We start from the raw sequence: 26,687 nt of genomic DNA on the forward strand, positions 1-26,687 counted from the left end.
GATATGACAACGCGAAATTAAACGAGAATCTTTCTAGAAACTAGAGCCAGATTTTGAAAAAACTCTCGTGTTTTCCAATTAGAGTAATTCTTGCCCATTCCAAATCCCTCCACCCCAACCTCCATATCCGAACTGAGCTGTTGCTAGCAGAATTACAGAGAACAGAAGGGCTACCAGCTGTATAACTCGCGCCATATGAAACACACACAAATAGATGTGATCCGCTTTAAATGTGACGACACTTGCAAAAGAAGAGAAACAAAATGATCGGTAAAAGCGTCTAGATTAATTTATGTGATTATTACAGAATCGTTATCTAAGATTATAGCAATTCACATGCAGAAGTCCAATTTCCGTTTAATGAATCGATGATATAGAAGAAACCCCACGAATCTGAGGTGTTACGAATTTTAGGTGGAATATTCGTATGCGGCATAGTAGATTATGGAGAGGGGGTGATTCCGTCCGTTTCTTCCTAATTGCCATAAAAAACGTCCTGGAATAGGCGGCCTGGGGCGCGTGCACAAGGCTGGCGCGCTCCGGTCGAACTCCTTATAGAAAATAGTGCGTTAGAACGCCCGAAGCCGTATCCTCGTGCCGTTTTTTACGGGGATTAGGGAGAAGTAGACGGAGCCATCCACTCTCCATAATCCACCGTCCCGTATACGAATACTCCACCTGAAATCCGTACCACCTCAAATTCGTGGGGTGATGTCTTTAAGACGAACTGCGGAAAGAACGGGTCGTGTATTAAAGTAGAAAATGAGAGCACTTCATTCCCATTCTTTCCATGTTGCATCTATCGGACGGTAAATAGTTTGAAGATATGTGTGCAGTATGCAGCTAATACCCTTCTTCAACTTCCGCGGACTTTTTTGGATCTTTACTAGTCAACTACCATATATTAAGGCATATTCAAAAAGGTCGGAGCAGAGATACGTAAAATTTATCCAAAAATTCTATCTGAAGAACTTAGCAGAACACGAATCTAGGGACCACACTTATATGAGTGAATACGTTCACGGTCGCGAAAAGGTAAAGAGTGGAGTGCTTCAACCACGATTGGTTCTGATGAGTCTACAGCACTAGGCAGTCTTCTATTTAAGCGTGCCCTTAGACGAACGCCTGATTACACCAACTGAGAATGTTGTAAAGCATCGTTGTAAAACTTTCGTTGTTGTCAAATAGTACACTAGGAAAGTTTCGTTGAAATTTGCACACTGAGGAAGTTTCGTTTTTCGTTTATCAAGTTCCCGGTATAACAAAAATAACGTAAAAAGTACTATGTTTGAATTTTGAGACATTTATTTATACCGGAAATTTTATCCGAAACATTAATTTTCACATTTTTTAATCAGTATGCGAATTCAAAGTTTACGCTTATATAAAACATACGAACACTTTAACGGAGGCGATCCAAGAGCAAACACTTTCTTTTTAATTTTTGAGAAAGTGAGGGACACGTTGACAGGTTTTTTTTTCCGTAGAACGTTCAAAAGTCTTAACTGCTGGAAGTGAACCGAGAAGAACTGGGTTCCATGCGTTGCACTAAATGTGGTACAGGAAAACCAAGATGTTCAGACTTCCTCACAAAGTCCTTCGAAAAAAGATTTGATGCTCCTCCGGTCCAAAAAGACAAACCGCTGGAAAATTTTGCATGTATTTGAAACAAGGGAAGGAATTACTTTTTGTCTCTCCATCAATTTGAACAACGTGAGTCAAGTTGATTATATTTCCGTAGAAGACAACCATTAACATCAGATGATTTAACCCTTTAGGACCCATTGATCCCCAACAGGTTTTTCATTAGAGAGTAGTTTCGCCTTGAAAACACACAAAACAAAAACAAATACACTCAGCTTTAGGTTAGAGAAGCATACATAAGGCTGGGAAATGTTGCCAGAAAACTTCTCTCAACTTCACAATTTCTTCCAGTGATGTGCAGAGAGCTTAGTTAGAAAACCTTGACACTACAGAAGGTAGAAATCTCTGATTTTTCCTTCAGCTGGAAATTAAATAATTTTAGTTGAAGGTTTTGTCTCCTCTGAGATATCTGCTTATGGCAACTTCTATGTGGGAGCAGGGGTGCTAAATGTATCTGCCGCCTTCAATTCCACCCTCTACCTCATTTCAACCTATGGACCTCATTTTCTGTGCTATGAGAAAGTGTATGAGGCTTTCAAAAAAGAAGACTTCATCACCATCAACACTGATGTTGAGTTTACAAGCAGGAATGGATTTGTGTTCAGAAGCAGTTTCACAGTTCACTTTGTGACCGTTTCCACTTCCGTTTCTCAGATTAATCTTCTAAAAATCAAACAAAGTCTCTCTTGAACATTTATCTCTTACCGCAATTAGGCCCAATTTCTCTACCTTCCTATCGCAGTGCCCATCACTCCTCCTACGAGTGCAGTGCCGATCGCTCCATCTATTGCGCCAAAAATGATCACCTGAATGATCATTATTGAACAGCAATACATCTTTAGTATTCGAGGACTTTGAGGATGTGCTAAAGCGACGACTACAAAAAAATTCTGTGCGGGTTCTGATGCACGGGGTCATATGCGGCTAGCATCCTAATCGGTGGCAACGAAGCAATTCAATCTCTTGACGGCCAGCAATCTTGGCTCTTGCTTCATGGATCATCAACAAGTTGGAGAACTTGTGCAAAGTTCCGAGAATGCTCCAACTTTCACCGGATTTTAAAAATAGAAACTTCAAAGTTCAGAAAGACCTGTTCTGTCAAAGAAGAGAGCCACCGCATTACAATGCACTTCTGATGATTACTTTGGGCAGGTATAGGTTCGGACAAAAATGAGCTGTTGAAAAACTTCAATTACTAGATTAGAAAAAGCTCTGGAAAGCTAAGCAGTTTCAGTGGAAAGAGCATGTTTTTAGGTAGCGAAAGGCCATGAAACAGTGTCCAATTTCCGAACTTTTTTCTCACATGCTGCTTATCAGAAATACCAGAATAGGCCCTAATCTCGGCAGATTCTCCAAACCTCGCTGTCAAAACTGAAAATTTATTTCACATCCTGCCATAGGTTAGTGTTACCGTTATTCTGAAAGAAGTTATTCTAAAACCATTATTCAAGAGATGATTCGTAGCATAACTTTACCTTTTTCCTATAATTTACGGTTAGGCGTGCATACTTTTAACTAACTGAGACATACTGCCACACTTTTTGTACAACTAAAAATATTTGTAGTTGTTTCTCGAGTCCAATTTGACCATTTGCTCGATCAGCCTGTCCACCCCACAAATCCATAACAAGTTTTCCTTTGTAATATACAGCGAGTGCAGCTCCATCGTGTTCCAATTTATCCGTAAAATTTTTCTCGATGTGTGAGGATCATGTCGATAGTGATCTCATTCTTTCCGTTCTGACCAAATTCCGGCCAATATTTTATAACTTTATCCGAGTAGTCACATCCTTTGTTGTATACTTTTAACGCCATGCAAATTGCTGCCACACTTTTTGTACAACTAAAAATATTTGTAATTGGGCTGATCGAGCAAATGGTCGAAATTGGACTCGAGAAACAATTACAAATATTTTTAGTTGTACAAAAAGTGTGGCAGCAATTTGCATGGCGTTAAAAGTATACAACAAAGAATGTGACTAACTGAGACATGGTTTCAGTTCCAGCGGAAATGTGCAAATTTATCTACGTTAGATAAATCTCATCTTATCTTATTTTTTCTAGATAAGCCTTTTATTCAGTTTCCTCTGCCTCCTCAGTCCCACATCCCTAGCCAGCATTGCTCCACCATGCAGTTGTCTTCGTAGCATGCGGCACGAGAGGCAAGACAGGAGTAAGAAAGCAAAACGCAGGAACCATATTATTGGCGGAAATCCAATTTTTAAACAAAAAAGACAGCTAAATAACCAAACAAATTTCCCCAGCAACAAGTCCTTTTAACCGCTGTAGCACTTTCCTGGAGAGGGTAGGACATATTTCTGCAGAATGTCTCATTTTCAAGGGATATAACTTGCTTGCAGATTCCGAGAAATATTGCTTTTGTTGAGGAATTGTGATCCTATTTCCAGCGACGCTAAATATGGAACCATTGGGCTATGAAAGCTATTCTGTTCCTTAAGCTAATCTGCGTAGTCATTGCAGCCTCTCTATACCGAGTTGAGTGAGTCAAATAAACCTAGTTTTATTTCCTGAATTACTCGCTCGGAGAAAAAGACTGCAGAGGCAGCAGAAACCGTAGATGAGGCGATTAGATGAAAAGGTGTCGCTGGCGCAGTTCGTGGACAAAAATCGCGGTGACCTTGAGCAAAGACGTTATTTCATCGAAGAGGGCACTGACATTTGGCCAGTGAAGAAAAAAACACCTATTTGTTTTCGTTGAAAAGACGACTAGTCTTGCATTGGGAGATACACCAGCCACTTTGTCGAACTGTAGAATGAAAAGTAGGGTCTGAGGGCATTGTCTGTGCAAAAAAAAGTCTCATTTTTTTCGATAAAAAGGCTGTTTGAAGTTGTGTTAACAAAAAGAGTATCGGAAAAGTAAATATATTTGCGACCAGTGACCATACTTAATTTGATTACTTGGGAAGAAGCCTGAAAAAATAGCATAAAGAACATCCTTCGCAAGTACGTAGAAAGAAAAAAAACACTTTCTACAAACGAAGAATGAATCCCAATCCTGGATCTCCTACTTCACTCTGAATCTGACTATTCCGCTTGGGATGTGCCAAAGCGTTTTACAGCCGACCATCAAATCAGTGTTCTTACCATCCCCGACAGGCCTGGTTCCAGTTTTATCCACCACGGAGGGATGAAAGGCTTGGGAGGCACGGTTCGAACCTGCGACCGTACGGCCATACCGGACCTCTTATCGAGAGCGCTACACCCGCTCCCTATGGAAATAATAAATGCAGAAATATCTTAGTTATCAGAAATGTGAAATCCTTGTGCTGACATTGAGCCCACTAACACAATTTCCATCTTCGCATTGAATCTTCTTTATTTAGAAAAAAAATTGTGTCTAAAAGGAGCCGTAACGAAGGAACAAGTGCTCTACAGAAATTATTCATAAAAAATTGACATGGTTGCTTCAGATTGGTTGATCATTTCCCAGCCAATGCGCCGACAAGTCCACCAATCGCTGCGCCAGCAAGGGCACCTCTGGCAACTTGTCCTGAAAGCTCCGGGAAGTTTTCTCGCTCCTGTTCATCAAGTCTTTACCTCTTCGATAACCGTATCCGTATCCATAGCCGTATCCGGGGTACCAATAGTATGGTGAGTAACCGTAGTAATAGGAATACTGAGCAATGCCTGGTGAGCAGAACAGTGCGAGAACGGTAACGAATAGAAGTGAATAGTTCATTTTCTTTCTTGGGAAGAGAATCTGCAATTATAAAAAATCAAATTGTGAATTTTTATGAAACAAAAACGCCAGAAATCTACTGTCGCTTGTTGGTTTGTGAACTGTATTTGAGTTCTGTTTCTGAATAATAATAACTTCAACTTATTCCGTTTCAAACATGTCCAACGATGTTTACCCTCTTTTTTTCACGAAACTCAAACACTCGAAACTCTTCTCCTTTGACCAGATTTTTGAAAGTTATTGATAAGTAGTAAACGATTAAGACTATTTGAAAGATTGAGATGTTGCGAAACGTGCAAGATTCAGCATCCCCTTGCTGATTTTCCCTTAACGACATCACCCCACGAGTTTGGATTGGTACGGATTTCCGGTGGAGTAGTCGTATACGGGATTGTGGGGAGGAGGGTGACTCCGTTCATTTCTTCCTAATTGCCGTAGAAAACGGCCCGGAAGATACGGCTTAGAGCGTTCCGGCGCACTGTTTTCTGCAAAGAGTTCGATTGGAGCGCGCCAGCCCTGTGTGGCGCCGCATCTTCCGGGCGGTTTTTTACGGCAACTGGGAAGAAATGGACGGAACCACACCCTTCTCCATAATCTGCTATTCCGCTTACTCCATCTGAAACCTGCACCACTCAGATTCGTGGTATGCTGCCCTTAACATAAAATATCATTGGTTAAATAACAAAAACAAAATAGCTCATAATTTAAAAAAAAGTTTACATAAGAATCGATTCTTAAGTCGTGAAATGCTTGCTTGCTTCTACAGTTCTGAATTTGATTTTGCAAATTTCGAAGAGTCCAATGGAATTTTCGCGAAGGTTCAGAAGAATAATAAAAATAAACAACAGACTCCGGAACGCCTTGAAGATGACAAAGTGTAAATGAACACGGAGAACGTTTGTAAGGTCACCGTTTTGGTTTAAAGTAACTAATTTGAACCGTTTTCCTTTATAAGAAAACTGTCCTCGCCAAATTTATGTCCAGTGTGTTCAGTTTATAGTAAGAATAAACGGCCATTGGTCTTCGCTATTCTGAGAAGTTTTTCCCATTTTCTTCCAGAAATCAGCCAAACATTGATTTCCAAGTTTTGTTTTTCTTTCTACCAAAACCCTGGTATGGCTTGATGTGATCATGAGGAACTAATTATTGAGGGCCCGATATTACAAATGTGGCCTGAGTAGCTAAGGTTTGTCTTGAATCTAAAACCACCATAAACGTGCTGTCCAATCACGAATCAATCTGCAAGGGAAGCGAAAATTCTACGGCATGGTGAAAGACTTCCCTTTTTTGGAAAGTTGTTACTGCTCATTTATTTTAGCGCGCCGTGCAGAGTTGTGATAAAATACGCTGTTTTTTTTTTGTCAAAAAAGGTTTCAATAGCCGGCATCATTTGCTTCAACAGCTCGCATACATCATTGGTGCAAGTAGTCTGATTCTATTGCAGAAATCTAAGCTTTTTCCCTATAAAATTGGAGCAGCGACATTTTAAAATTCACGATACGGCCTTGGTTCCCTCTCGCACTTCTACGATTTACATATGCAGTTACTGAATTATTAACTACCCTTGGTATAAGCAGGATTACTGTTTTATGACCTGTTTGAATTGTGGATTGGGACGACGAGGTGACAGATCATCAAAAATGAGACGATGGGCTAAACTCATTTTGATTTTGAAAGATAATGCGCTCCAGAAGCTAAAAAAAAAGAAAATAAAAGAGTAAAAAAATAAAAAAAAGAGAAAAGAAAATAAAAGAGTAAGAAAATAAGAAAAAAAGAAAAAAGAAAATCCAAAAAATCTCGTGGCAAAAAATAAATATCTAAAAAAATAAATATTCACGTAATCACAATTCTCTTTTCAACGTTCTGATGCAGCTATGGATTAAGCATACGAGAAGATTTGAGGAACAGTTAATTTCAAAGTAGTTTAATTTAGTAGCTTTAGCTGGAACCGACCTCGTGACGCTTCAAAAATTTTGTTCTGCGATAGTGTTCTCTAACGATCAACGGCAACAGGAATGTGTTCGATGTCAGGATTGCTCCAGTGGTGGAGAGAAGCTTTGGGGTAGAGCTGCTAGCATTAGTGTGAAGAGCAACCCGGAACACGTCCAGAGCTTCGATGCCTTCAAAGCTCCCAGAGTGATCAATTAATGCTAAAAAACAACGATTGGATGAATTGTGCACCCGGTTCAAGTCAGAATTTGAGCATTGTTCGATGCACTATCATACAGCGCGTTTTTTTTTCCTTCTAATCGGACATTTTGCACTTTTATGGCCTTGTTTTCAAATTCAACGGCACCTTTGTTTGGAACGCAAATTTCCAAAAATGATAACATTTTTTCACAACTACAGCGTTTCGCATCAAAACAACTAACGGGGACTCATTCATCTGACAGAGAAATTGGCTGCAACAAACAAATGAACGAACGTATAGAGAATTTCAAGAAGAGTTCGATAATCTCTTGTCGACTGCGCTGCACCCGTCACACTATGACCGTATTGCATCATTCATCGAGACGTTTTTGTCACCTGAACGTTCTCGCGGGTTCATGAAGCACAAGTTATTTAAGCCCAGATCAGAACGCTACTGCTATTTTGCCTGACAGCAACTACTGCGGAAAGACTCAAAGAACATCTGCTGCGCAGCAGAAAACGCGCCAAGAAAATTGTGTTTTCGAAGAACGTTTTACGGAATAAATCACAAGGGAACGTCCAACTATGCGATAGCTTCACTTTTTCGAGTCTGTGTAGTGGAAGGTGAAAGCTTGCACCAAAGTTCTCTGGAGAAGACATTTTGGCCACCTGAACCTTGTCCCATTACAACATCTTTGGCGAGCAACACCCCTGCCAAACAAAGAACGAAAGATTTGAAAAAAAAAAACATTCTAATCCTGAGTTGCATCGGCATCTATGCACTATAGAGTGCTAAATGTGGGAGTTTCTTGAACAGCTTGAATTTAAAGATTTTCTAAAATTTATTGTCAATTAATTCCCGGAAATTTCCCTGACGGTCTAGATTTTATGCAGTAGCCACGGACGCTTGCTCACTTGCGGCTATCGCTTCAAACTCTCCAAGATCGAACAGTCGTCGAAAGAGTCCCAACGGGTGTCCTGAATACGCCGTTGCTGAAAACAGTTTGGAGCGAAGACGGAGACGGTGTGTCAGGCAGAAAGAGAAATTGCATTCATTCTTATTTACCCATTTGTACATGGTTGACCACGTGTGTATGAACGAAGCATCCAAGGAACAAACAACACAAATATACGCTGCAAAATTTGAGCCGTAGTGCAACGCGGATAATTAAGAAGTCTAGGCCAGCTTTGTTAACGAAAAGTATATTAATATCCAGGGGTAGTGAAGCCAATCTTAAATGTTGGACAAGAACCATCACAGGATCATTTCTCTTTCGCCTTAGGAAAAGATGTTTGAAATCAAACAGAATTCACATTCCAGGATGAAGCACCATGTACTGCAATACATTCTAATCCTCAAGGGCTGATCGTGAGTTTCCTCGTAAAGATAATCTGAAATTTTTCCAGTCTGCTATAACTCCTTGCTCTTGAAGATTATGATAACAGTGCCATACTTTAATCGTCATTTATTTGTTTGAATCGAGCGTCGGTGTTGCAGGCTTTTAGTAGCGTGTGTAGATCATTTGTCATAAGACGACTAAACAAATAAAGCATTTTCACGGTCGCTTATGGAGCGATCATGAAGCAATATTTACAGAATTTGAGGTCAGGTGCTACAGGAAGACCTGGGTTTTTGATTCCGTTAGCTTTTGCTAAAGGAACAGAACACAATGTGCAACCTCTGACTAAATTGTAATGTTTAGTTGTTTATTCCGTGGCAAACGAAACAGCATCATTTTCTACTGCCACAACAACCACCCCGAGGAACCCAAGCTGTTGCGATATGCAAACATCCTTGAATGAAAGCACAGACTGTAGAGGTAGTCTGAAGAGGTTTGACTTACAATTAGATGTAGATAAAAAAAAAAGAAGAAAAATTGTAAAATGAGCGGAGGAGAATATTCCTAGCCACTAAATCTTCCACAGAATCGACGGAGCACCCAAATATGTAGACACATCATTGGAGAACTCCTTTTCTATCTTACAACAAGCTCACCTATAACCATTCCATAATCTCCGTGTACGCTCTGTTTTTTGAAATATGAAGAGCGAGTTCTATGGTCCAGTAAGCTTTTTGGAACTGCATATCAGAATTTTCCTTAGCATACAAGAAATCAGCTGACTGGAAAAGTTTATCCATCTTTACTCTCACAAACACACAAACTTACACTTGCCCATTTACGAATCTTTTTACCATCTTATTTTTTTTTACAAAAAAACCCTCAAACCAAGTTAACGAACAAAAATGATACTATTAAAATACTTATGCACATACATGGCTGTGGGAGAAACTACTTCTTCTTCTTCTTCCCAAACAACAATCCGAACGCTGTACCCATTAAAGCTCCTCCGACAATGCTTTCCACTGAACCAGGCTGCGGATCATATCCGTACACATATCCATAAGGCTGATAAATAGGATATGGTGGTGGTGGTACGGGAGGTGGAATTCCTTTGCAAAAAAGCACAAACTTTAGGAAAGATGATGATGACTCCAAACCAGTCGTGGAGCTAAGAAACTGACCATAACCGTACTCGAAACCGTAGATGGCACCATACTGTGCGTAGCCGCTGGCAAAGAAAGAAGCCAACAAAATTTGTAACACTATTTTCATTGATACGGAATTTGGTAAAAGTTTCTCCGGAGTAGATGACTTTCTAAATTAAAAGCAACCTTTTTCGACGCTGTTGGACATAAAAGTGAATGTAAAAGAAGAAAAGCACTGTTGATAAAACATTCTCCACCAACTGACAGCAGGAGATGAGAGTGTCGATCGAATCCTTAAAAACAGAACCGGACAAAAATTGTCGAACAACAGATGTGCTCAGGGCTAATCGCATGTCATTCCCGACCTCGTACCAGTTCGAGGCATGACGCATCTAACTTACTGCAGTAAATATTCAATATTGTGTGATCGAACAGCATGAGTATTTACGTAATCTGTAGGCACGGAAAGGTGCAACTCAATGGTGCTTTGTATTCAAACGCAACGATCTTTCTCATTTAAAAGCGTTATTCACTTCGAAGAGATTATGAAACGACTTGATTGTGATCACAGCTACGTTGGTGATCCACTCAAGAACCAAGCGTGACCTTAAGAGAGGTTTTCGATGTTGAGTTCTCTTCAACAGCAGCTAGGGATTGCGACGTAGCTTGCGAATGTCGCGACATCCAGTGTTAATGTACGGGCATCAGTTTACGTAACGATGCAACCTATTATCTCCATAGGATTTACGAGATGAAACTGCGTGATACAGATTTTATTAGCCGTACAGTTGTAAGAAGTTGCTTCATCGGTTGGCTGATAAAATAAAGGGCTTATAAGTAGAGATATGCTCCGGGTGTTCTTGATGCCCTTAATTTCTGGATTGGTCGTTGGTAATTAGCAGGTTTTCCTGTGAGAGTTGCATGCTACTGAATCTGGAAAGTTCTTCCGAGAATAACGTTTAACTTCCTCAAACACTGTCTTTACATAGTCCAATGTCGTTCGTCGTGAAGACGGAAGCACCGTTATACTCCGTTTATTTGCCTTTATAATATCTTAGAAAATGCTTGGAAGATAGGTAACGCAAAAATGTTGGCGATACTATTGATGAAATCAAAATTTTGGATTCGACGTGTATGTTGTTTCATACTACCGTTGACAATGTTAGACCCAGAGGACGTTCTGTAGGAGGACTCAGATTTCAACCTCATCATCGTTTTCGTAGGTCTAAAATGGCTCGATGACTTTTGACTTTGTACTTCATAATTGATGAAAGCTGATACTCGAATTTGATCCTAGGCAGAAGGTTCATAAGCGATAGGAGCAGTTGTGGCGCAGTCGGGAAGGGGTTCGGCTGTGAATGAATAATTGATGCTTCAAAACTGCCCTAGTCTCAGTCATGGTTTTCGTAGCGTAGCGTAGTGGTAGATAAATTGGTACTAGATTTGTTTGAAAGGAAAAACACTAATTTGTTACACCGACTCGCCGCCCCAAGTCACTGAAAGTGATGCAACCTGAAGCCATTTTGCATTGAAGTCAATCACGTAGGCGCATTTCCATAGTGACTTACCAATGTTGTGCACCGTTGACCAATATCTGGAGATGCGCCCTTGATTCTTCGTCCCGCATATTATATCCTTCACTTTATGATGGTTTTGACTACAATTAGCAGAGTCATAGAAATCACTTTTGATAAATGTCGTCAATTTTATACACTGCCCACCTCGCCTATTTCTTGTTATTCAACGAGCGTGACTGCGATCCCTGTCGCCCACAAGAGCTAAACGTGAGCTCACTCTCATCGTTCTATTCGCTTCTTACTAAAAAGCAGTTTATTTTATTCTGTAGAGCAACTCATGCAATTTCAGCATACTCTATAACAACTGTACCGGCTCCGGCTAAGGCTCTCAGCTGGTTGTTGTCAACATCGGATGGCCGGCCACCGCTCTCGTCTTCTTCAAGGCTGTCGCCACCGCTGCGAAATTTCTTGAACCACTACCGCGTTCGTTAGTGGTTCCGGGCCCAAACGCTTCATTGATACTGCGACCCGTCTCGGCAGCTTTTTGGCCTGGCTTAAACCGAAACAAGAAACTCGTGTGAATTTGCCGATTGTCCATGCTGTATTTGAAGTCCTAGAAAAAAAGAGATCAATTATCTAGAAACAAAACGAATATAGCTACTAGAACGAAAAACGTACTTTAAAGTACTATATAAAGTCAAAGTATTATAACAAAATTCTATCTAAAAAAATAATCGTCAAAAGTCGTCGACTAATAAAATATAAGTAGCAAAAACCGCAAGAACTTTCTTGACAACCTAATGCGTTGGTAAGAGCAAAATCTGTGGTCATAATGTACTTTCAAAGGTACGCGTGTGGCTCAGTGATCGCAAGACAGGCAAGATAAAACACTGAATTGACTCACATCGACTGCCCGCTACAAGTCATTTTAAAGGCATCACCCCACGAATCTGAGGTGGTGCAGATTTCAGGTGGAGTATTTTCATAAGGGATAGTAGATTATGGAGAGGAGGGTGATTCCGTCCATTTCTTCCTAATTGCCGTAAAAACCCGTCCGGGAGATTCGACGCCGCACAAGGCTGGCGCGCTCCAGTCGAACTCCTTGTAGAAAATAGTGCGTCAGAACGCCCGAAGCCATATCTTCCGGGCCGTTTTTTACGGCAATTAGGAAGAAATGGACGGAATCACCCTTCTCCATAAGCTACGATCCCGTATACGTATACTCCACCTGAAATCCGTACCACCTCAGATTCGTGGAGTGATGCCTTTAAGACTGCACATACATTCATAAACAAATCTCAAGCGATTTTGAGCTGAGGTCGAATGACACAACCACATTGCGCAACGCCGTGCACTTTAACCTTCAGTTTTAAATTTTTGACTTGCATTTTCATTCCAGCTCATCTTCGAAGAAATCCTCGATTATTCGATGAGTGAAACAAATTCGTAGTAGTCCTTAAATGAATGAATTCACCTAGTAGGAAGTACGCACGCATTTTTCCCAGTAGAAAAAAAAACTACTAAACCTTCAAGGAACCTCCTCGTATGTAATGTAGGTGCAGTCATATTCGTCGTGCCAGGCTTCCACCCAACCATTTAAGGTGTCAAATTTAGTCTCGTATTTCATCGATGCAATTAAGCTTTTTAACGTTGAGGAGGTGCACGAAAGAGCAGAGGTAATCTATGATTAACCTTGAAGGCAGCATATGAATAAGGACGACAGGATATCTCTGGAAAAGATAAAATTAAGGGTGTGGGTCACAACTATGAGCTCTTCCACGCTACATTGCTCCTAGTTGCGCTGAAAAGGGGAAAGGTTCCGTCGATGGATATTCCTAGCGAGCCACCTAGCAATGTGTCACATATGCGAGCACAGGCACAAGCGCCTCGTCATTCAAAGGGAGGGGGGACTGCGTCAACAGCTAAAAGATTTTCCGCTGACTTGGACACACGAGACGTTGTTAGATGGTTCGTAGGAAAATCTGATCGACAAGATCGTTTACTCCGCGTCATTATTCAGGACAAGAAGGAGGAATTGAGCGTGATGACACTTATACTTGTGGCACCAACCCTAGTTTTCGTGGAGAAATGCTAACGTGATCAATTTCGAGAGATGCTATAAGAAAAAAAACTAAGTAGGATGCAAAAGAATCGCATTCGTTTCATGCGAGATCAGAGGGAATCCAAGCCAGCTCAAGCGGTTTCTAGGAAACATGTGTAGAAATATAAGTTATTTCTGAAGGAAAGGGAATTTTTTAGAGGAGCGATGTGTGATTGAAAGTTGTCTCAAACTGATTTAAAAAAATACACTAGAACTTATGACCAATGGAGAACAGCAATTCAGTTTTTCTTTTTTGAGTTAATGGTTTAATTACTAAATCTAGGCAGTCACTTGGAACTTTAGATCTACCCTTTCCCACTAAAAAAACTAAGGAATGTGGATCTATTCAATTTCTTTTAGACTTATTAGAATTGAATTAATAATTGAGTTCAAATCTGCCGCCTTTCATTGTGAAAGTGAATTAAATGGCAAATCTTGCTGCTGCTTACTTTACTGCTATTGAAAGAAACGACACTCAAAATGGGGAAGAAAAATTCGCAAAATTTCCCTCAGTTTCTGACAGTTTCTGAATAACTCTGTTTAAATCCTATGAATATTCTATTAGGAGTGGGTGTGGCGCAGTCGGTTGGAGCCACACGATCGATGGTTCGATACCGCCCTTGAGCAAACTAAGCCTTTCACCCTCTCGGGGTCGATAAATTAGCACCTTGTGATTTGTTTCGGAAGACAAAAACACTAACTTGCTAACTGCTGGCAACCGGAATTCATCGTATAGGCCAACACGCGTTTCAAAAACTCAACGTTTACGAATTACAGTAAAACGGCGTATCAATCCACTTGGGATGCGGTGGCGCATGTGACTTTATTCTTTATCCCTTTTTAATATTCTGTTGTAAGCTTAGAATTCTATTATAAGCTCATAGGGCAGTTAGCTTTCAGGTTTCCAAGGCCAACATTGGCGTTGTGTTACTTGCTTCCTTGTTCGTGTTTTGCATTTGTTTAAAATCTCTGTTCTAAGGAAAAAACCGTGAAGTGCTCAAGGAAAGCTGCGGTAAGGGATACGATCATCGATCTGCTGATGTTGACATTTTACCGTGTGATTAGCGATGACTTCGCTCACTGAGCACTGCACAAATAGTGTTGTGTTTGAATGTGTGTACGCGTATGTGTCTGCGTGTGCATGTTGATTTACGCATATTATTGAACAAGTGTCGCTCCCGAATTCACTTCCGATCCTGTGGAATTCAGTGGATTCGCGAGAAAACATAGGATAGTCACCATCGTCTTACCCTCTTTTGCCGTATATGACCCCATCGGTTCGCAAAACAGCAATCAGGTTTTCGCCACAAAAATATCTGGGAACTAGTGGAAAAGAAAAAGGTGACGTCAGTGGCGAGTACTGTAAATGTATGACGCATAACATGAATCGCGGGTCTCCGTCTAAGCGTTGTGCTTGTTGACATTTTTCCTCAAGCTGCCGTGAAATCGGGCAATTCACTTGATCGGGATTTAGAGTTCAATGAGAAGCGGAGGTACTTTTCAACAGGCTTTTTCCGACTGGATGTGTTACTCTGAGGAAAGAGTTCTAAAAATTAGCAATTTCTTCTCATTGCACTGCAGAAGGAATGAAAGTCGTACCATAAATGTTCTCCACCGTAAATCCTTCAGAACAAAACGAGAGAGTGCCACTACACATAAAATCCATGAAGGGCTTATGATTTTTTTAGAATTTTATTCATGACCATTTCTGAGGCAGGCAGAAATCCACGGGTGAAAACTAGATATGGAGGAGTTTGATGACAATTCATGTAACTCTCGTTCTTGTCACGCAGTTTTCCTTAAAAAAAAGCAATTCAGCTAGATAAGCGGCGAATTCACACAATTCTTCCAGGCCCTTTTTACAGCAATTAGGAAGAAATGGACGGAATCACCCCTCTCTCCGTAGTCTCCCATCCCGTATACGAATGCTCCAGCTGAAATCAACAAACACAAACAAATTACGAAGCAAATCATGGATCAGGGCGTTGGATTTACTTGCACTCTGCACTATTCTGCTCAACAATTTAGATTCAATATACATTACCCTGCTTGTGAACACTACATTTTCATTAATTTAGTTTGAACAGTAAGTTTCGAACGTGATGACGAAGAATGTTGGGGTGGATTTTAGTCATTTCCAAAAAACGTTGCACAGTGTTGGAAGTTTTCAGAATTGTAGAGGGTGCTCCACCGTTTTCTACATCCTGCTTTTTATTTGAATTGTTCCTAAGGGGTATGCAATTTTACGTTATTTGTGAACTTGTGATGCTTTTCGTAAAATCCCTCCTTTTGCATTGTGTCAATTCCTCAACTGTTCATTTGATTTGATTTGATTTGATTTTTTTTGCTTACTTACGTCGTCATAGAAGGATTTACAACAGTTTCACTTTTTTTTTCTTTTAGAACCAGTTCAGCTCCGTTAGACCTTATTTAATGTTCGCATAATGAACACGTACATCCGAGAAATTCAGCGCCAGTAATCATTTTCAGCGGAACTGAGTCTTGCACCTTCGACTTCTTACTTCCTTCGATACCCCGCTAGTTTAGGGCTTCCAAACTTTCCAAACTTCCAATGTTTGAAATCTGAAACCTTCCAACATCTGAAATTCTGCTCATCCCTGACCTACTACTATAATTTTTCTTGAGTATTTTAGTCTTTAGCGAAATTTATATCAACGTAACCTCACATCATTTTTCCTATTCTTTTTGAATTTTTCGAGTGCAAAGCAAATTAGACTACGGGCATGACATCTGTGCAAATAAATGAATTTTTTATTCTTATGAAGTACTGCATATCCTGGTTTACTATATCGCTTAGCCCCTTCAGTAACAAGATGAATTCAAGCTATAGCACCTTAAATTTCACTGATTTATCAGATGCTGGCGCTTATTATTGAAGTTTTTACTGCTGCTATACTCACTATTACATTTATTATCGTTTCTACTATATTATTTTCTACTTATTAGTAGTAATCTCAGTGGCTCATGATCCATAAACTTGTCACTTGTCATATTTAGGAGCAGTCTCGGTTGCTAACATTTGCATCTGTCATTCACAGCCTTATACACTCACTACCTGTGCAAATTCATTTCTCTACGGCCATGGAAGTCTGAAGTTCCACATCATGACCGAGTGGGTTTTTCATTTGAGTCCACTTCAAAATCCGTGTTTCAGTGACTAGTTCGATCCTGACTCTTCGGGAATGAAATGAGGGAGAGCGCGCAATGGCAACGTACACACACAACGTCGGAGCGACCTGTACCCTCTCGGCAGCGAGTCGAGGATCCATCAAACAAACATTGCACTCACGTGTATATAAGTGAGTGTCACTACTCCTCGGATCCACAATTCGTTGCCTTCAATCAGTCAGTCTTAGCTCCTAAGTATTGCAGCAAGCTAGGCAATACGTATAGTTTTTTTCAGGATGCAGACTATTTTGTTCGCTACGTTGGCTGTTTCAGTTGTTTTCGCTCAGTTTGTTCCGGTACGATGATAATTAATCGCTTAGATTCACAGTTTTTCCTTTATTTTATGCAGTATCCTCTAGCTGAATCTAAATGTTGTAGCAGCCACAAAACTATGTTCCGCAGCAGCAACAGTACCTTCAAAATCAACCAGCACGATTCAGCCAATACAGGTAGTTTTCAGATTTCTTTCTTAAAGGCATCACCTCACGAATCTGGGCTGGTGTGGGTTCCAAGTGGATTATGCCTATACGGGTAGATTATGCGTAAGAGGGTGATTGCGCGGCTTCGACCGTCCCGGGGCGCTATTTTCTACAAGAGTTCGATTGGGGCGCCAAATTTTGCGAAAATATGGTTATGTAACAATATTCCGCAACTCTAACCTTACTATTCCTCAAAACCCCGCAATTATTCCCACCGTTTTATATTTGAACCCTTATGCACCACCTGAAAACATACGCTTCAGTTCGCCCTTCTGAAAAATTACAAACAAATATTTGCTCCGAGATACTGAGATACGGAAGTTTTGACTTCAGTCGCAGTGCTTTTTCAGAATACGAAATTTGTGCGAGAAAGATAAACCCGTGTTGACTAGAATTCGAGTGGCTCCCTATAGTCACTGTGTAACAGTTCAAGTACCCATGAGAGCTAGGTTTTAGCGTAACTGGCACCTCCTGTTTGCTTTTCAACCAATGGTAGAAAAGATAAAATTGTCAACGAGTATCTACCAACAAGTTATCTTAGTTAGTCAGTTTGTCTAATTTCCACATTATGACTGGTTGCTTCAACATCATTGATCGTTTTGATCTCACTGACTGGGAGCGGAACTAACGCACGAAACTGATCGGGTGCTGCACACTGCCAGTGGCCTAGGTCAATCATTTTCTGTCCGATTGCAACTAATATATGCAACCGTAGCTAAGAAATAACGGAAGGTTGAATGAATACGGTTTTACAAGGGAAGGAAATGAAATAAAAAAGGAAATGAGTTTACTGCACTATTTTCTCCCCGGAGCACTAGCATTTCGTTTACAGAGCAAACTCCAACAGCAACGTTTACAGTAACACCAACTACAACACCGGCTACAACACGCAGTATGGCCAAACCGGCTACACCAATAGCTACAACAGCAATGGCTACGGAACGACAACACCTTCCTACTATAGTGCTAACAATAACAACCAATTCGGGTACACTACGACACAGTACGGAATGAATCGACAATTCGACCAAAATGGCATGTGGAATGGCGTAGCTACGTCAACAGCACTGATGGCGGTTGCTACCACAGCGATCGCGTTCGTTCTCTGAACGTTGAGCTGCTCAATTTCCCCGAATCTAGCCTACGATCTTGTCCTGGTGATGTGTATACTGCTCAAAAGCAGACCAAGTAAATAAATACTTGTTTTCTTTAGTAGAGCCGTACATTTAGTAGAGCCGTGGTAAATAAATACTCAATCTAAATCTTTTCATTCACCTATTATCTTGTGCTACTAACAAAATTCAGGAAGTTGGACAACGTGCAAAAAACCAAAAATTTTACCACACCAGGATTTCCAGCGTGAGAGTCAGCCCTCTTCTCTGAATCTCCTCTCCACTTTTCTTCGTGGTCAATGTATTTTTCCTCTCGAGTGGAAAACCAAAAATCAAAGCAGTAGCAACTCAAATTTTCAACTTACAAAATACACAAATCGTTTATCAGATACAGAAATATTTCATCCCATTGCTGCAGATGTGGGGAAAATAATAAGCAGAAACCGATGTGACATGTTTTTATGTGGTTTTTCCACATAATGCGTTACCGATTTCAACTGATCGGGATCCGGCACATTTCCTGCCTCTATTTCACACGAAAATTTCGATACGCAGCAATTTTATTAACGGTAAATTCTAATCCACGCACCATCTACATGCGATCCCACTTCACACCTTCGAAAGCTACAACAACAATTTCTGTTATTCTTTCTGTTATTATTATTGCAACGTTTTTTTTTGCGTGCGAAACTTCTGTAACGGGAGCCGGGTTTGTGTATGACAGTACTGGTTCAAAAAATATCGTAAATAAATGCATTATTATGAATTAAATCAAATTTTGATATCTTTTACATAAACAGGGATAGACTAAGCGCGACGGTAAGGAGCAATAAATTCGAACAGTCGAACTGCGCAAATAATTCGAATAACTGAACAATTTTCAACTAGGGAGGCCCATCGAGAGCTTAGCGTTTAAAGACCATCGGTCAGCGCAGTAGACATGATCGATGGGAAGAGCAGCGACAATCGATATTCTCATCTTTTCACTTGCTTATTTACTAGACAACTCACATCGACGTGCTGTGCCATCCATCCTCATCATTTGGCAGTGCACTGTGACACTGGAGAGCTGAATGACGGATCAAGTAGGCTTCCACTGAACGAAACTTCGACAACGGTAATGAGAGGATAACGGGATAACACGTAGAAAACACAATAATTCCTCTGCCGATTGCACAATGTGACAGGGTCATCGTCAATATTAATCTAGAGAGAAAACAAAAACTGCAGCTACCACAGTTCTGCTGCCGGGAGAATTATCACATTCACGTTGTCCTTAGATTTTGGTTTTTGCGCCTTCACAAGTTTCAAAACTGATTCAGTTTCTTGAACGTATCTGCTTAAAGGCGTCACCCCATGAAGCGGAGGTGGTGCAGATTTCAGGTGGAGTATTCGTATACGGGATGGGAGACTATAGAGAGGGGTGATTCCGTCCATTTCTTCCTAATTGCCGTAAAAAACGACCTGGAGGATGCGGAGCCGCTGGCGCGCTCCAGTCGAACTCCCTGTAGACAACAGTGCGCCAAAACGTCTGAAGCCGTATATTCCGGGCCGTTGTTTACGGCAATTAGGAAGAAATGGACGGAATCACCCCCTCTCCATAGTCTCCCATCCCGTATATGAATACTCCACCTGAAATCTGCACCACCTCAGATTCGTGGGGTGATGCCTTTAAATTTCGTCAACAAAAAACTAGAAGGAAGAAAAAACAGCGACGTAACTGTTTTTTTGGGGCACCCTCTTCTCTCAAAAGAAACTACCCAAACTTTTTGTTTTAGTACTCCTATGACGAAGTTATTCGCGATCTTCCAGAGCTAACAGTGTGCACAGAATCTGAGCTTTTTTGGTCGTTAAATTTTGTTAAACTCACTTTTAAACTGCTATTAACTAGAATTCAATTAAATTCTTCATTTTTTAAAAATTGTTTCAAGTTTCTGTCTTTTTTGCAAAAATTTGACTCAGCCGGGAGTCAACCTTAGGAGGCCGCACCGTCATATTGAAGGGATAAAATGTTGATTTTTTCACTTTTTTTTCGTCCCTCTGTGATTCGACCTATGCACTTGACTATTCTATTTTTGATCGTACTATGTGCTTTAATCAGAATTTGAAACTAATTCACAGATTTTAGAGTATAAATAGAACAGAATAAAAATGAAAATATTCCAATACCAGTATTTCATCAGCATCGTCTTCTAGTAATAGTTATTTCTTCGCTTCTGTCAGCTTATGATTTTCACATTTGCCATTTGTTCTCTGGCTAATTTTTCACTTTTCAAAACAGATGAAATTTTGTAGGATAATGGATACTTCTCCTTTATCTTTTCTTTGTACTGCAAACAAACAATTTATTCTGATATAAAGCGATGCGCAAATGTCCTGTCTGTTCTGTTTTTGTTCTCACATTCGTTGTTTAGGAGTACCTCTATATCTCTTCTCAATAGTGTGGTGAATATGTAAGAAACTATTGGTAAAAAAGTTTTTTTTTCTGAGCTATTTTTTATCTTATTTGATGTCATTCCATTCGTTACTTCTCTTCCATTTCTTCAGATAAAAAATTTCTTTCGTCTCCTTAATACTTTGCGTACTTATTTTTTTTCGAGATTTGACATGGCACTTGCTTTGCCTCAAATGTTGTGCATAAGTTCATTTCATTGCAGGCACTTCATTCATGTTGCGATGATTCCTTGAAGGACGCCTGCCTTGTGTTCAGTTGAGAGCGCAGAGATTATCCTTGCATACTGCCTGTCCAACCGCAGAGCAACGTTTGCACGGCTCGCCCATCTTGTAGATTTGTCCACCTGTGGTGAACACTCTGAAACATCATCTCATGGGTTCTTGGGATCATCTTCAGTTTTAATTTGTTCGACTTACTTCGGAGTGTAGTGACAAACTACATTCGTAAAATCCGAGCATTTTACCACCGCGCAACCCAACTCCTTATGGTCGTCCCAAACGATCTTAATTCATCAACGAATATGCACTACTTATAGGGATAAATTGATTCTTTTTTTTCTTAATCTCAGAAAAGCAGTGTAATACCTTTGCGAGATTTGGTATCCCAAGTGCTGATTGGTAAACGTTCTTGTCATTCGGTCCTTGAAGGAAGCTGCCGGTTTCAGCTTCCTTCCTCCACACGTTAATGGCCTAAACTACTAATGTAGAGGTAACAATTTTGCGATGAACATAAGAATACCTACAGATCTTGTGATAGCTTCCAAGTCAGTGTTAGTGCCTTTATAGACGTATCGAATTTCATCATACTTATTGGAATAAGAATCTGAATCCTTGCACTGTTTAGCCCAATCATTCGCACTGCTCTCCGCATCGCAATTGTACTTCTGGAAATAGAAAATAGTTCGAAATTAAATTGACATCGGTGCATTTTGTCAGCAAATATCGTAAACAAGCTGACCAGTTCTATCATTTTGGATGCTCGGCGAGCGTACTTGCCATCTTTCAAAGCGAATGATCCTTGAGCAACTCGGGTCCTGCAAAACTAATCGCTTGTTGATGGAAGATTAACGTAAAGAAGTTCACAACTAGTGTAGTCTAGTAAGATTTCGTTTCATGGTAAGATCTTTGATGACTGAGGTACCAGCGTACCTTATTTGGTTATGTCGCTTGAGGAAGACATTCCTGAGTGTATCGGATATCACTTGATTGTTAGGGCAAATAGTGTTATCAGCTGGAAGAAATTCAAAGCGTATATGTTTTTCAAAAATATCCTCTAGGTTCAGAACTTGGAGGAGACCACACACAAGCCATAAAATTAGCAAGCCAACTCAGTCGGGAGAGGATTTGTGAGATGATTTTTTGATTAACTCTGTTGCGAGAGTACCGAATTGTTCATACTACATAATCGCTGCGGAATTAGATACACTGACTGATTTTTTACCCTGTTGAATCGGTCAGAAAAATTTCTGGATTTTGTTCTGCTACGGGGAATTTCAAGGAAATTATTTCTGATCTAAAACTTTGTTTCTCCTATGAACTAAGAATGATGCACACTGTTGGAGTGCATAGCAAGAGGCAGCGGGACGGTGAAAAAGTCAAGTCGATGTGCAAGTTAGCAGTCGAGCGGAACATAGTCTTAAAAATGCTGTTAGAGAACTATCAAAAATAGCTGCTGAAGAGTACGGATCTTCAACTGAATTCTCTCTCTTACATTTTCCTGGAGAAAGAGCAAAGTCAGCGCCTATCATTTTCCGAACTCTACTCTTATTCATTGAAATAAAATCGCATTTCTGTTATCACTTACGTCTTGGTCTAGTGTTATGTGGGCAGTGGTAACAGTCTCAGAACTTAAGCTGTTCGTTCACTGCCACTAAGAACCTCCTCGACAAAAGAATTTGCACCCACTTTGACTGGCCGATGTAGTGGTAATGGTAGTAGCAGTAGTAGTAGTAGTAGTATTTGTGGCGGTGGTGTCTATGTAACCGGCCAAACACAAACTTGTCCCCACATTACACTTCGATTTCGCAAAAGTGGTGCAATCTTTGGTACTGGTACATCCTTCTCCAACCTCATAAATTGGCGTGTTCAGAGCAGGCTGGCTAAAAACCACGTTTCAACCTTTGTTGCAACTTATTTTCACTTTGTTATTATTAGTTTTTTCTCAGTTTTCACTCAATTCATTTACTTCTAAAATCTACACAGGTTTCACATTTTATACCCTGGAGAGTGCTACAGAACTGAACCCGAAGTTAGGAACTTCACCTCCAGAAGTACTCGCAGACGCGGAGACCACTGGTCGCTCTAAAAACGACTTAAATTGGAATTTTCTTTGAAAGTACACTATTGTCGAAAGCTTCTTATTCCTTATGTATTAAATTACAGCAATGTATCTGAGCTACGGCTGCTCGCTGTACAGTCCAGAAGCAGAGCGATTTCCAGAGGGTCAGTAGTATCTGTAGCTACCGTTCCTTACCCAACTCTTCTACATCGAGAATTCTAAGCTCACTTTGTTATGAAATACCAACAGCGTCAATAAAAAGAGTAAGAATTATGCAGTATGTATTTTGTAGTAAGTATAGAAACTGAAAACTCTTAAGTAGCAAAAACGTTGAAGTTATTCCGACATAATATAGTGAAAGAGGCTTCCAAGAGGGTGGGAAAATTACATGTTTCGAGCATTAAATAGTGGTTATATTTTAGTTCTTGGATGAGCAGTCCTACCTAAACGAAGAGATGAACAAAAGTACCACGCACCTGTCATACACAACACATACAACGTAGAGGTCAGCGCCGCAGTTTCTTTGAGCACAACCAATTTTCGTGGCTTTCCCATTAGCTAACTGAAACCACAGGCAACGAATATCTTAGTTTTGTTGGAACATTTTTCTATAAATATATATGAAGGACTCTACCGTTGCAAAACTCTGCAGATTTTCCGCGTTTACTGGGTTGTTGCTGTTAACACCTACACTCTTCACTTCTGACCACCACCCATCCACTGTGCTCTTTGGTATTGGAGCAAGATTGCAGGTTGTGATACGGACCCTAAAAATCTCATGTCACTTTCATTATAGTTTCAAAGTGAAAATGGGAAATTTTCACTTTAATTCTTATTCCCCCATTTCAATTCTTTCATTTACATAATTCGGATACTTTAGATAAAAGAGACCTCACTTCTGCACCAATTGTGAATATCCCGTGGGTCCTTTCACGTTCTCGCTGCATTGATCAGCAGCATTCTGTGCCTGCATTTCCAAGAAGCAGTCCCAAGACTGAAAAGTATGCTAGTAACTAGAAGGTTTCTGCTAGGGTTTTGTTCAACTCTTCCTTTTGTAACTGATGCAAATTTTTTATGCTTCTCTTTGGTTTAACCAAAAAGCTGCGCATAGCTTACCAGTTTGTAGACATTCTGGCCGCGTGGGCACGTGCCATTCTTGTTCGGCGCCGTTCCTAATGCGATTTGAGATCTGTAGTTGTTGATGGTTGTAATATATCTGTGTCTTATTTCGTCCGTCGATTGGAAGTTCCAGCACTGATAATCTCCAAAAGAATACCACTTAAAGGGAGCGTAGCGATTTTGAGGTAGTGCGAAACGAACAACGAAATTGCACACTTCGTACAGTAGATTGCGGAGTACAGCGTGGTTCCGCCCATCGCTCCTAGTCGTCGTAGAAAGCGGCGTGGAAGACGCCGCTTTTACGACGATTTCAGTTGCAACGCGCCACCCTCGCGCACGCCTCGCGTTCAAATGCGAATGGCCGATAGCAGCGAGGTCTTCTCACCGGGATGTTCAAGTGAAACCAAGGTGTATAGGTTGCTGAACGTATAGACAGAAGCGCGTTCTAACGTGCCTTGCAGGAACTGAAGTGGTTCCCACGCTCCCAAGACTATGGGAAGATGAGCGGACCCATGCTGGATTGCGCAATCTACTATACAAACTCTGCGATTTCGTTGTAGATTCCGCACCGCGTAAAATCGTGAAACGATATCAAGTGTTATAACTTCACGAGTGCTGCGAAATTCGAACGCGTTAACAGCTGTTACTTTTTGGTGAATTATTTGACGCAAGCCGTTCGAGTTTGCTACGGTTTCGAATTGGAGAGGGAATTTAAGGAGCAAATGTTGAATCACCGACTATTATTTTTTTGATCTTTATATCTCAAACATGATCATCTCATCATCTGTTTGGCAAAATTTTAATGATACTAATATTTCAAGCTTGCCTGATTCTCTAGAGTTAGAGACGGAGGCAAGGCTTGTCAACTCTCGTCATCATTGTTATTGCATACCTTCTGCAAATTTACTAACGTGAAAAAATGGGCACCTTAATTTCATGGCCAAAAAAAAATTGTGTGTACGAATAGGGAGAGTAGGAGCAGTGTCTTTGACATAGAAATACTTTTTTTTTAAAATGCAGTATTTGACGTGTTTGAAATTTTGACAGCAATGACTCGTAGTAGCTGGCAAATACTGTACATGCAAATCAGAAGATGATCCACGATAGGAACTCCAAAAATGGAGTAGATCTCGAAATCTATAATCTCTCGATGTCATCACAGTTAATTGTTGGGTCGTGCAGCATCACCAGAGTTCAACTAAAATTTGTGAGAATTCCCTCCTGTTCATTCTTATCTCTCACTACTTATCAAAATCAAAAGAGATACACTTTTCAAGGCAGCTTTGATACCACTACCTCTCTGTTTTTGGAGTGTGGGAAAATCCTACCTCATTCCTTATAAAAGGAGGCTAGAGATCGGATAAGTCTGAAGAAGGCCTATCTTCACTCACTCTCCTCGCTATGACTACGCCTTTGAATTTTAGTCATAAATAGCATCAATTCTTCTGTGAAAATAACCGTGATTAATTTTAGCTTAATTCCGAAACCTTCTGTCCCTACTTTCCGCAAACATTTTTGCATTTGGCGATAACTTGTGTGAAGATTTTGATTATTTCAGCAACTACATTTGCCAGGGAAAGTAGGAAAAAAGAATGGAGAACTTACCAGTTGCGGCGCTACCGCCAAACAGAACTGTCAGGATCTGAATATTTAAATTCTCTTCAAAATTCATGTAGACCGTAACATAACTCACCACAATGTATCGCTGCATTGGATCACCATGTCTGACAAAAGCCTGTGGAGTGTTTTATATTCTCACAGAATTATCGATTGTTTTTTCCCAAATCTATGTATTTTAGATTCCACCTGAAAACCTTTTTCGTCAATCTATTTTGTTGAACTATTGAATTTTGAACTGCTTTTTCGATGTAATGGAAGAATTCATTGGAAAATTCCGGCAATAATCCTCCAGAAGTTTTTCACACTTCCTCGCTAAATCATCACGGGACGCGTTTACGAGAAAAACGCTTCTCGATGAGAGCAGTTTTCTGGTCAACCATTAATGATTTTCCCAATTTGAGCCCTCATCATTTGTGTTTCTCATACATGACGTCATAATCAGTTCGCCTGCTGATAATCCACAACGTTTGCTCAGTAGACATTAACAAAGTTTATCGACCACGAAACCTCTCCTTGTGCCGAGTTTTTAAACAAATCGCTGTCAGCAAGTCTCCCCCTACCGTGCTTTGATCCCCTCATGCACGCAATTAGTATCAACAGTAAGAAGTAAGGATATAAGGAATTCCTATGCGCAATTGTAGTGAAAATTATTGGTCGTGGTTTAGTAAGAAAGGAAACTTTTATTGAGACTGGAGTAGCTGAGATATCTGCAGCAAAAGTGTGTTACTCTGTGTGATATAACAATTTTAAAAAATTTAAAAAATCGCCATTTAGAGTGACTACGACGTTCATCGCAACACATATTCATTTTCTAACTGATCTATGTTTTTACTTCTTCCAACAATTAGTGCAATTA

The 26,687-nt window shown here is 40.3% G+C and overlaps 5 protein-coding genes across 9 annotated transcripts; 2 read left to right on the plus strand and 3 right to left on the minus strand.

The window, feature by feature from the left end:
• Positions 1-4,970, minus strand: part of RB195_014726 (uncharacterized protein) — a gene marked incomplete at both ends in the record, with an annotated part of 12,018 nt that extends 7,048 nt beyond the window's left edge.
• A 114-nt stretch (positions 4,971-5,084) lies between these two features.
• On the minus strand, positions 5,085-12,077 carry RB195_014727 (uncharacterized protein; the record flags this gene model as incomplete). 3 transcript variants are annotated; one of them, XM_064205113.1, is made up of 6 exons in its annotated part: positions 5,085-5,155; positions 5,203-5,365; positions 6,939-7,038; positions 9,770-9,926; positions 9,999-10,132; positions 10,224-10,354. In XM_064205113.1, 6 exons carry the CDS (start codon positions 10,352-10,354, stop codon positions 5,085-5,087), a joined length of 756 nt encoding a protein of 251 aa, XP_064060994.1. The 3 variants fall into 3 exon arrangements, with proteins under 3 accessions (XP_064060994.1, XP_064060995.1, XP_064060996.1); XM_064205114.1 differs by lacking the exons at positions 6,939-7,038; positions 9,770-9,926; positions 9,999-10,132; positions 10,224-10,354 and adding exons at positions 7,298-7,494; positions 7,770-7,815; positions 8,541-8,552; XM_064205115.1 differs by lacking the exons at positions 5,085-5,155; positions 5,203-5,365; positions 6,939-7,038 and adding an exon at positions 11,960-12,077 and having other exon boundaries at positions 9,766-9,926; positions 10,228-10,255.
• Positions 12,078-13,304: 1,227 nt separating this feature from the next.
• RB195_014728 (uncharacterized protein) lies at positions 13,305-13,574 on the plus strand (the record flags this gene model as incomplete). Its single annotated transcript, XM_064205116.1, has 1 exon — positions 13,305-13,574. One exon carries the CDS (start codon positions 13,305-13,307, stop codon positions 13,572-13,574), a length of 270 nt encoding a protein of 89 aa, XP_064060997.1.
• Positions 13,575-16,788: 3,214 nt separating this feature from the next.
• On the plus strand, positions 16,789-18,357 carry RB195_014729 (uncharacterized protein; the record flags this gene model as incomplete). 4 transcript variants are annotated; one of them, XM_064205119.1, is made up of 4 exons in its annotated part: positions 16,789-16,946; positions 17,005-17,065; positions 17,148-17,218; positions 18,081-18,357. In XM_064205119.1, the coding sequence occupies 4 exons, from the start codon at positions 16,789-16,791 to the stop codon at positions 18,355-18,357; spliced, it is 567 nt and encodes a 188-aa protein (XP_064060998.1). The 4 variants fall into 4 exon arrangements, with proteins under 4 accessions (XP_064060998.1, XP_064060999.1, XP_064061000.1 ...); XM_064205118.1 differs by having other exon boundaries at positions 18,108-18,357; XM_064205120.1 differs by having other exon boundaries at positions 16,806-16,900; positions 18,108-18,357.
• Positions 18,358-21,066: 2,709 nt separating this feature from the next.
• Positions 21,067-25,922, minus strand: RB195_014730 (uncharacterized protein; the record flags this gene model as incomplete). The annotated part of the gene is made up of 13 exons (XM_064205121.1): positions 21,067-21,172; positions 21,232-21,317; positions 21,400-21,504; positions 21,558-21,698; positions 21,773-21,848; positions 21,964-22,045; positions 22,720-22,913; positions 23,569-23,654; positions 23,727-23,859; positions 23,989-24,086; positions 24,209-24,354; positions 25,817-25,853; positions 25,905-25,922. The coding sequence occupies 13 exons, from the start codon at positions 25,920-25,922 to the stop codon at positions 21,067-21,069; spliced, it is 1,308 nt and encodes a 435-aa protein (XP_064061002.1).
• Positions 25,923-26,687: the final 765 nt, after the last annotated feature.

Source organism: Necator americanus, chromosome V (assembly GCF_031761385.1).
Source record: "Necator americanus strain Aroian chromosome V, whole genome shotgun sequence".
NCBI lineage: Eukaryota > Metazoa > Nematoda > Chromadorea > Rhabditida > Ancylostomatidae > Necator > Necator americanus.